This window comes from Anthonomus grandis, chromosome 19 (assembly GCF_022605725.1).
Source record: "Anthonomus grandis grandis chromosome 19, icAntGran1.3, whole genome shotgun sequence".
Lineage (NCBI taxonomy): Eukaryota > Metazoa > Arthropoda > Insecta > Coleoptera > Curculionidae > Anthonomus > Anthonomus grandis.
In genome coordinates, this window is record NC_065564.1 from 12933612 (window position 1) to 12945465 (window position 11854).

At 33.0% G+C, this 11854-nt stretch overlaps 1 protein-coding gene across 1 annotated transcript; it reads right to left on the reverse strand.

Annotated features, from left to right (window-relative positions):
• Positions 1 to 1849: 1849 nt before the first annotated feature.
• LOC126747402 (probable small nuclear ribonucleoprotein G) lies at positions 1850 to 9269 on the reverse strand. The gene is made up of 3 exons (XM_050455987.1): positions 9125 to 9269; positions 8920 to 9067; positions 1850 to 1968 (listed from the first exon to the last, which is right to left on the reverse strand). Exons 1-3 carry the CDS (start codon positions 9154 to 9156, stop codon positions 1918 to 1920), a joined length of 231 nt encoding a protein of 76 aa, XP_050311944.1. The 5' UTR covers positions 9157 to 9269; the 3' UTR covers positions 1850 to 1917.
• Positions 9270 to 11854: the final 2585 nt, after the last annotated feature.

The window sequence follows — 11854 nt, forward strand, 5'->3', positions numbered from 1 at the left end:
AATCACTCAAAACACTTTATAAAAGTCTTATAAAAATTTTTTGGAAAATATACCAGTAAAAAGTTATAATCAATTTTCAAAAAATAATCTGCAAAAAATTCAAAGGGGTTCGTTCCCATGGAAAAATTATCATAATTTCGGTTTTTATTTTTTTTCTTGAAAACTATTGGTTGGAAAAAAAAATTGTTTAAACAAAAGTTGTTTGGAATCTTAATGCGCCTAAGATTCAATAGAAAAATAATTTTTAAGTAGAGCAGTTTTCCAGAAAATTGGAAAAAACCTTTAAACAGTTTTTCCGCATTTTCTCGAAAACCAGTACGAATATGGAAAATTTTCTTTTAGCATTGGATTCCTATTTAAAAATAGAACTAATCATAAATAATAATATTTAGTCGAAAAATAAAAAATAAAGGAGTTATGAGAGATTTTTGAAAAATCTGACAATATTTGGATGAAAAATTAAAAAAAAAAATTTGAAAAAAATTAATTTTGTTTTGGCAAATCGATAAATCACCCAAAACACTTTAAAAAAGTCTCATAAAACTTTTTTGAAAAATGTACCAAAAAAAAGTTATACGCAAAAGTCTTCCTCAAAAATGCAAAGGGGTACCCCTGGAAAATTGCTCATAAAATCGGTTTTTATTTTTTTTCGGAAAAACTATTAATTGCAAAAAAAAAATTGTTTTATAAAAGTTGTTTGGAATCTCAATGCCCATCAGATTCAATAAAAAAAAGATTTTTAGATCCAACAATTTTCCAGAAAATTGGTAAAAACCTCTAAACAGTTTTTCCTTATTTTCTCGAAAACCAGTGGGAATACGAAAAATTTTCTTTTAGCATTGGATTCCTAGTCAAAAATAGAACAAATCATAAATAGTAACATTTATCCGTAAAACAAAAAATACCAGAGTTATAAAAGATTTTTGAGAAAAGTTAAGAAACTTACCCCAAATTGTGATAATCGAAGCAGTTCATCAACATTCCCAGTATCCCCCTGCATACCGCACCAAGCAGCTCTGGTCCAGCTGGACATCCAGAATCATCTCCAGTAGATTTTCTATCAAAACCGCCTGTTTACTCTCTACATTGTCTTTGATCAAGTAGGTAAAGAAAGCGACCACTAACGTCCTCTGTGGTATTAAATCTGACCGAATAAATAGACCCATAAAGGAGACTTTATGGGTCTATTAAGTCTCCTTTATGGTCTATTTATGAAAACTATTTATGTCTACCGAAATTTCGATTTTTCTCAAAAACCGTAAATTTTTGAGTATTTGATAGTACAAGAGGCCTCTTCACTAGGAGTACTTGACAGTTTTTAAATGAAATCTCTATCTTTAATAACAAAACAGTTATGCAAAATTTTCGATATAATAAAGATACTTAGGTCACGTCAACGTCAACTAGAGGTAGCGTACTAGGTACTTTAATCCAGGTCGAGTCGAGAGTCAAGGAGACTTAGAGGGTCACAATAAAGTTCGAAGGCCACTAGGGTCATCACAAAGTGACGTGGAAGGTAAGTAGAGGTCGCGCTGGGTGACGTCTATAGTTACGACATATGTCGAAGGTCAAAATCACCAAGGTCAAGGTCACTCGACGTGCACACTTCAATCGCGGATTTTATTTGTGTTTACTCAGATATGAGGCGAGATTGCTTAAGAGGAGTTTCGATCGTTTACGAATAGTAGTGAGGACCTTGAATTTACTTTTGGACGTAAATTCTCCTTCTTTGTAAATTTGATAACAAGATCAATTGTTTATTTTAAAAGATGTGTTATAAATCGAATCTTGACGAGTAACAATTTCTCTCTCAATTGTCCAATACGAGGAATTGCATGAAAACACAATATTATTTATTAAATTAAATCTTATTTTACATACAAATCACCTAAACATTTAACTCATTATAAATAAAACTTAAATTCTATCAAGAGCTTCTAACATCACAATGCTGTTTCCTCGGATAACCTGAAACACAAAAAATAGAGCGTCAATAATTGAATTAATGTTGAAATTCGCAAACGATACATGAAACAGTTGCATACTGTTGTTAAGAACATTTTTTATTTGTACACCTACAGTATCAGACAAAACTGATGCAACTTCTTAAAAAACCATCATTACCATTCATAATCAGATTAGTGTATTTCAAAGATATATATTTTTTTAAATAAAGAAGTTGCTTCTATTTTTTATGACATTATATGTATACAAGGTGTTTCCCAACTACGGTACGAAACTATACAGGGTGAATCGTTAGGTCGTTTTATGAAAAAAAGTTCCTATGAACGTATGTCGGGAGTTGCTTTGTTATTGGGATACAGGGCGATGAAGGTTCAAAAAAATAACGGTATTTTAAAAATACTATAACTATCCTTAAACCAATTTGGTGCAGGTATTTGAAGTTATAAGACGCTTATTTAGCTGTAACTAGATTGAAATTATTAGGTCCAGTGGCGTGTCAGTGGGCACCACATGCTTATTGTTGAGAAAAAAACAAGGCCAATAATTGTTTTGCAGCTTTTTATTTATTTTTGTATTTAAGCAACTAAAAATACAACTTTTTCGTATCTTATATTATCTTCATAACTAGCTTTGTTTTCAAAAAAAAAATTTAAGTATCTTTAACTCATTCTAAAAATTATCCATGGACGACAACATGAAATAAAAACCAGGTAGTAATGGCAGGTAGCACATAGAACATGTGTAATAAAAAAATCCTCTCTTAGTAATCTAATCGTGCCGCAAATGGTAGACTTAGTAAAGGTATCACCAGTGATATCTTGGGTCTCTAAGACTACAAAAATAAATTAATTGCTAGGAATTTGTGTGTTAAATATAAAATCATATTTTGGGTTCTTTTCATTATTTGCCTTGTTGAACATCATTATTTCGTCACTCGTCTATGAAATAATTTTTAGGGGCCTTAACCAGCTTCGAGCTAGAAGAATTAGTTCTTAATCTGGACCTAGACCAATCAGATATCGGCGATTTATCGTCGGAGAGTGGGGATGAAGTAGATGTGGACTTGGATTTGGTTAATATTAACCTTGATCATCAGGATGGATTAGAAAGTATAGAGGATATGGAGATGGCAGATTCTTCGGATGACGAGCCTCTTGCCCATTATTTACCAGGCTATGAAAAAACTTGGTCCCGTGTCCGGGAATTTGAACCAGTCCAGTTTAAGAACATTTCCACTCAATTAAATCAACCAAGTATGTACCTAAGAAAATACATTTCTGATACTTTCTTTGAACAAATGTCACTTTTCACAAATATGCGTGAGGTTATTGAGACAGGCCGTTCCCTTGAAACTTCTGAATATGAATTGCGAAAATTCTTTGGAGCTTCCGTGTTGATTGGAATTTATGGTCTACCGAGAATAAGGATGTACTGGGCGCGAAGTATAAGAGTACCCATTGTTTCAGACACAATTTCAAGAAATCGGTACTTTATATTGCGATCACGGGTAAAACTTGTAGAAGATCAGAAAAATAATAGATAGATTCTGGAAAGTAAGGTAAATATCGTTCAAGATTATGTTTCTAAAAAATAATTTAAAATCTGAAGACATTGTGGTTAAGCAGTGCCAAGCAAAGAACATGAATGCCACATTTAATTGTTTCATGGTGGGCGTACACCCAGATGTAAAAGATATTGTTTGTGGGGAGTCATTCTGGCCAGAAGGGGTGAGCTTTCAAAGGTTTGATTTTTCTCTTGGGCGAAATTTTTTAGACAAACGTCAAATTCAATTGATCACAAGTTAGTACTTGATATTTGTACATCTTCCAAACCAAAAAGTAAACAAATCACCATAAACCTAGAAAACTCAAAGGATAGCAAGAAATTGCCAGATGGTCCAAACGGGGACAGTATATACTTATTGAACTTGAATGTTCGGAGCATAAATAATAAATCACTTATCTAATTAGAAGTGCTTTTGGCCAAAGAAGAGCATGATTTATTTTTGTATCTCAGTTTTTGGCCCTAATGGACTATCGACCGATTTGTTATTCATCTCGAACTGAGTTTAGAGGAGGAGAAACTGCCATCCTTGCAAAAACAAATACAGTTTTCCATCCTTTAATTGTTAAAACAGCTTGTGTTGAAAGACAGTGTGAATTTTGCGTTTGTCAGTGTCTTATTTTAAATAAATCTTATTATTTTATTTGTCTGTAGAGATCACCCTGGGGTAATGTTAATACTTTCTTGTCCATTTTAGATGAGTTGCTACACACTATATACATGGCCAACAGATATCTGGTAGTCTGTGGAGATTTTAACATTAACTTTAACTTTTTAGTAAACGATCAGAACTCCTCTCTTACCAAACAATTATTAGCTAGCTATGGTTTAGCACCACACATAAAGGGTAAAACTAGGGTGGTAGGACAATTTGGCTCTCAAATTGATAATATTTTCAGCAATTTGGCTAAATGTCAGGTAACAAGTAATACATTATTCTCAGATATATCAGATCATTATGGTCAGAAACTCCATATAGAAATACCTAAAGAGAGTAAAAAGCCAGTATTTATAAAGAAACATTCATACACAGAAAACAACATTAAGAAGTTTAATGATCTTTTAACACATGAATCCTGGGAAGATGTATATAACTGCACTGAAGTCGACCTAAAATATGATTAAAGATCTGTATGTATGGTACAAGGAAACAAATAGTGAGGCAGCTTATAATCCTTAAATAGCTTTATATAAAAAAGAAAAAAAAAAGAATATAAAAAATTTATTTCTAACTATAAAACTTCTTTAAATGAAAACAAGATTATCTGTTCAAGTAATAAAACTAAAACTGCTTGGACGATTTTCAATCAATGCTCAAATAAGTCAAAGTCATCTAAACCTGTCACCCTAAATTCTAGCAATAATGAAATTATTGAAAATGTGGATGAGATAGCCAACATATTTTTGAAGAAATTTAATGCTTCATCTCTTACTCCTTCATTTTCTGGTCAATTGCCTCAAGGAAGTCACATCCCCACTATTTTCCCACGGATTCAAAGGAAGTTTAGCATATTCTATCGGCCTTGCCAAATAAATACTCTGCTGGTCTTGATGAAATATCAATAAACATACTCAAAAAAGCTAGTCACCATATAAATGGGCCTCTAGCTCACATAATAAATGCCTGTCTGCACATGGGAATCTTTCCATCTAAACTAAAAAAGACGAGGTGATGAGCAGGATGTACAAAACTATCGACCAATATCTCTCCTTTCTTCAATATCAAAAATCTTTGAGCAAGTCATTTATATCCATATTATGAACTTTTTAAAAAGGCAAACTATTCTTTCAGATAGCCAGTCTGGTTTTAGGCCCAATCATTCAACCCAGTTGGCAGTTTTCAAGCTTATATCCTTTGTGATTGAAAATGTTGACAAAAAAGAAAAAGTTGCCGGACTCTTTTTTGATTTATCGAAAGCATTTGACACAATCAACCATGGTCTACTGCTGTCAATCCTTGAAAATTGTGGACTGAGGGGAAACTGTGCCAGACTTATAGCCTCTTATTTAGATCAGAGGGAACAACCAGTTTGCCTTGGATCTGTTAATGGTACATATGTTTACTCAGTGTCATCCTTGGTGGTACAGGGAGTGCCTCAGGGTTCAATTCTAGGCCCAGTACTATTCATATTATATACCTATCTTCTATATGTCTAATAATGCTCTATCTTTAATAACAAAAAAGTTATGCAAAATTTTTGATCTAAAAAAGTACATGTTAATTGTAAAAAACCGAAATTTCGATTTTTGCCAAAAACTATAATTTTTTGAATTTTGATAATTATGTGCAAGGTGCCCCTTTGCATGGAGTACTTGACAGTTTTTAAATGAATACTCTATCTTTAATAACAAAAAAGTTATGCAAAATTTTCTATCTAAAAAAGAACATGTTAATTGTAAAAAACCGAAATTTCGATTTTTTTCAAAAACTATAATTTTTTGAATTTTGATAATTATGTGCAAGGTGCCCCTTTGCAAGGAGTACTTGACAGTTTTTAAATGAATGCTCTATCTTTAATAACAAAAAAATTAAGCAAAATTTACGATCTTATAAAGTACATGTTAATGGTAAAAAACCGAAATTTCGATTTTTTTCAAAAACTACAATTTTTTTAGTTTTTCATTATTACGTACAAGGTGCTTCTTTGCAAGAAGTACTTGACAGTTTTTAAATGAAGGCTCTATCTTTAATAACAAAAGAGTTATGCAAAATTTTCGATCTAAAAAAGTACATGTTAATTGTAAAAAACCGAAATTTCGATTTTTCTCAAAAACTAAATTTTTTTCAATTTTGATAATTATGTGCAAGGTGCCCCTTTGCAAGGAGTACTTGGCAGTTTTTAAATGAAAGCCCTATCTTTAATAACAAAAAAGTTATGCAAAATTTACGATCTTATAAAGTACATGTTAATGGTAAAAAACCGAAATTTCGATTTTTTTCAAAAACTACAATTTTTTTAGTTTTTCATTATTACGTACAAGGTGCCCCTTTGCAAGGAGTACTTGACAGTTTTTAAATGAATACTCTATCTTTAATAACAAAAAAGTTATGCAAAATTTTCTATCTAAAAAAGAACATGTTAATTGTAAAAAACCGAAATTTCGATTTTTCTCAAAAACTACATTTTTTTTAGTTTTTGATTATTACGTGCAAGGTGCCCCTTTGCAAGGAGTACTTGACAGTTTTTAAATGAATGCTCTATCTTAAATAACAAAAAAGTTATGCAAAATTTTCGATCTAAAAAAGTACATGTTAATTGTAAAAAACCGAAATTTCGATTTTTCTCAAAAGCTAAATTTGTTTTAATTTTGATAATTATGTGCAAGGTGCCCCTTTGCATGGAGTACTTGACAGTTTTTAAATGAATACTCTATCTTTAATAACAAAAAAGTTATGCAAAATTTTCGATCTAAAAAAGAACATGTTATATGTAAATGGTCTCAGTGAGTGTTTTCCAGGGTGTTTTATCAACCAATATGCTGATGAAACTTCCATAATCTTGTCAGAACATCTGATTGAAGGACTATCTATCAGAGCTTCTCAGGTGGTAGAGAGGATGCAGGAGTGGTGTGACAATCATGCTCTGAAGCTAAATGCTGATAAAACCGGGCTAGTGACATTCTCCAAAACTTTACCTCAAAATTCCCTACTTGTAAAGTTTGAAAAAAAGTCTCTTCGAGAGGTAGCTTCCTTAAAATTCCTTGGTATACAAATTGACTCCTGTCTCACATGGGTCCCACACATAGACACTCTTGGCAAAAAACTAAATAGTTTCTGCGCGTTAATAAGGCGTCTACGAGAAGAGCTTTCCCTAAATTGTCTGAAGCAAATTTACTATGCATCGGTCCAATCTCTAATCACTTATAGTGTGATGTTTTGGGGATCTTCAATTGACGCCATGTCAGTCTTTATAGCACAAAAACGCATCATAAGATGCAGGCTCAGACTCACACCACAAATGTCTTGTAGGACTTATTTTACTAAGCTTGGTCTACTCACTGTTCCAGCTCTGTACATTCTTATGTTAGCTATTTTTGCAAAGAAACACCTGCATCTTTTTCAAACTAATGAAGATCATTATGCTGAGGGTATGTCTATTGTGATAAGAGGGAGAGCTGAACTGAGTGTCCCAACTCATCAGTCTGCCTTTTTTCAAATATCTCCTGCCTTTGCTGCTATTAAAACATATAATAGATTACCTCTCGCCCTAAGGAAAAGAAAAATATCATGGAGTTTAGGAAAGACACTGCAAGGTATCTGTTGGGCAAGTGTATCTATAGTTTCGATTTACAATTTTAAATGTGTATTATGATTGATATTAAGGGTTTGTTTACTAATTTATTTATCTTCATAATGTATCATACTTGAGATACAAGTGGTAAGGTAATGCACCCATTATTATATCCAACATTATCTTTTTGTTCTTACTATTTTTATTAGCAGTATGTACTGTGTAGATGTTATCAAATTTTAATTTTGTTTGTTTTGTGACGTTGCTATTGTCTATTTTAATTAGATCTTGAAAGCAATAAAAAAATTATTATTGGTCGACATGGTGCAAAGAGGATGCCTTTTAAATGAACGAACGAAAACAGTGTTAATAGATAAACATATGATTCCTTTTCATGGCCAAGTAAAAATGCGACAATTTGTTAGGGGTAAGCCAAATCCAGTGGGATTATTCCTCAAGCAGATTGCAAGCAAAGTGATTCTGATGAAGAGCAGGTAACGGCCACGAAAACAAAGGAAAATTCAGCCTATTCCAGATAGGAGAGAGAGGAAGCAGGGAAACACTCATCTACCAGTATTTACCAAACACGACCAGAAATCCAGATCAAAATGCCGATATCCGAAATGTGGTAAATTGACATTTGCTAAGTGTGCCTCATGTGACTATAAATCTTTGCTGCTCTGTTGAGCGAAACTGTTTTGCTCTTTTTCACCAATAAAGTTTTTTTTGAAACTTTTTTTGTATTTATTTAAACCCAAGGTATCAAATATGATAGCTAACTTTTTACAGTAAAAAACAAAAAAAAGAATTTTTTTTTTGATATTTTGTGGTTTTTTGGGCCCAACACTTTACAAAAAAGTACGTGTTTTAAAAAGATATGTTTTCATTTCACGTTGGGTCTGAGGATAGCACGGATAAGCACAATAAATGTGGAGGTTAATATGAGATCCAAAATACCGACACATATAGGTATTTTAAACTTTAATAGTCTATACAAAGAAAATATGCATTGCATGTGTGAGAACTGCAGTGTTTAGCTAAATGTACCTTGCATCAAATATTTGAATAATTAAGAAACATTATTTTACACTTTATAACCTCTAGGACTCTGAACTCTTGACGTCTTAAAATACTTTTAGATTTAATTATTTAGACTTACCACCATTCCAACATGATTTTTAGATCCATCTTTACACTCTTCGACTCCCTCGTCGACAACGAGGTTCATAAAAGGGTCGAAACCCCTCAAGATGCCGCTAACCTGCCGCCCGCCGTTTAACTTAAGGGAGAGTTTCTTGTCCATAAATCTACAAACCAAATCAATTTTATTATCAGTGATAACGTTCCCGTGATATAATACGTACTTTTTCAACTCTGGAGGGTGTGCTTTCGACATTTCTGTGATGGGTTAGGAAGGCTTTTTTTCTGAAAAATCGAATGTCAACAAATATTCCGCGTGCCTTTCTTCAATTAAATGACAGCTGTCAAAAACGTCAATGTGAAGCAAGGCGTCAATCGTGCGGTATTTTTGACAGATTATTGCTTAGGCGGTGTTTCCACTAATGCGATCGATCAATAATACCAGAAAATGGGTAAATATTAAAATCGTTATCGAATATAAAAGAAAACTTCCCCAGAGAAAACATAAAATGAAATGCGGGTTGTTTTTGTTGTGTTGATGTTTTTAGATTTGTTATAAGACGTTTCGTCTTTTGGCATCTATCATCAACTCTGTTTTTTCTTACAGGCGTTATATTGGATTTTTACATATTTAAAATCTATGCAAAATTATCTTTTTAACGATGTATTACAATGATACAATAACAACAATTGTTTAAAATCAACGCTTATCAATGTCATGTTTAAAAATTTCATAACTTACAAGTTTTAAACATTTATTGCTAATGGAAAACTTTACCAATCAAGAATTGGCGGATATGCATAACTGCAATGCACGAGCAGCATCGCGGTTGTATCATCACGAACGTTATCCCTGTAGCTGCCAGTGGATATAGAGGCCTAATGGACTGTATAAATAAAACACTGTCTTCAACTAACATATTTAATTACTTTGAAAACATGACAAATTCCGGGTAAATAGAAAATTGGCGCGAAGACTGCCTTAAACGCCGTCTCGACAACTTCGCTCTCGCTTACATTATTCATACTAAAAAATAAAAATAGACTTCGAGCGCGGTCGCTCGCGCTAGTTATATGCCTAAGAAGAGCTGACTCTCCAGTGTAAATCTACCCACTTGCGTGGTTGGCTACATCAGTACTTTTTGCATTATATAAACCTTAGATTTTAAGTCGCTTTATCTCATTGTTTCTGTTGCTGCACGTTATACTGTCAGTTTGTACTTTTAGAAATAAAAAAGTCTCCGTGTCGTTCAACGTTCGTATTTGGCGCAGTCGGTAGGATTGTGCCCTAGTCGTCGGGAAAGTTGGTCTACAAAATTTTCGTACCGTACGGAAATCGTGCCGAAAAACAAAGACGTCTAGGAGTGTTTTCCAACACTAATAGTGCAATCCAGAAGAACCAGCGACACCTGACACCTCTGTAGGCAGATTTAAGAGATCACGGGAAGAAGAAATCACGCAGTAAGTGCCTTTTCCTTTCACTTCTATAAACCTTCTCTTTAAGGAATTTATAGGGATATTTAGGAATTTTCGCGAATTAAACGCATATAGATTTTATTTCCAGCATATTAAATGCAATTTTTAGTTGATAGTCTCAGCGACTTGATCGTATTTAATTTTAATCTTAAGCACATGGATCGCATTTAGTTTTAGAACATTTTATCATTTTTATGAACGATATAGAAGAACTAAGTACTTCACTCAGTGATTTATCTTTAATAGAAGAACTTATAGAAATGACTCCACCATCCACTACCCCCAAAGTAAATTGGGATCTTTTCAGATCTAAATTAAGCAATATTATGCCTTACGATGGTGATTGCAATAAGCTTAATAAATTTATTAGTAGGTGCGAAAGCTTTATTGATAGTTATAGGAACCTCAACGACGAGGAATTAAATAAACATATTCAAATGTATCTAAGAAAAATTATTTAATAAAGCTGAAAGTTTAGTCGGTAACCGCGCCGAAATAACTGATTGGTTTACTTTACGTGATGCTTTAATACAATGCTTTTCAGACCGTAGAGATCTGGATTGTCTAACTCAAGAGTTAATTAGAACCAGACCTTACAAAAATGAACATTTATTAAGTTTTGGTAATAGGCTTCAACTTTTAAGAAGCGATATTGCTCAAAAAATAGGTAATGATTCTAGCTATAGTACTAATGAAAAACTTTGCCACATTAAACATTATGAAAAAACTGCCCTAAACACTTTTATTGCAGGCTGTACAGGCATTCAAAAAAATAATATGCATCTAAAAAGACCCGCCAGTCTTGAAGACGCAATGGCCTATATTAAAGAGTTCGAACATTTCGAAAGGCTTTATGGCAGTTTCGAAACAAATAAGTTTCAAAAATCTAGTCACAATGCTAATAATAATGTATATAATAACTTTAGGAATAGTAATCCCCCGAGTAACCCTCAATCATATAATAGACAAAATTACAATAACTCCTTTAATTCACAACCCAATCAACAACAGTACTATCAAACACCACAGTTCACTAATCAACATAACTCTTTCACACCACAAATGAAAACTTCCCAATTTCCAACTGGGTCCTGTTAACATGCCACCCCCAAGACAGTTACCACCTCAAAAATATTTCACAAACAGTCAAGTTTTTGCAAAACCAAAGAATGTTTTCAAACCCGGTCAAATAAATCCGCGGGATTTACCAAAACCAGAACCAATGTCCACTACTTCTAGAAATCCTTCTATGAGAAGTTTCAGACCACCCCCATAGTATGGAAATCGCAACTATTTCCAAACAAATCCAAATGTAAAACCCAACTTCACATTCCAGGAATTAAATCACCAGGAATATCCTGATGAATCCTCTCGAGAATATCCCGATAATTATGAAGGCGCATATTGCACCAATTATGCTGATAATTGGGAAACAGATTATGCCCAAGACTATTTTGATGAAATTGATCAAAATGTCG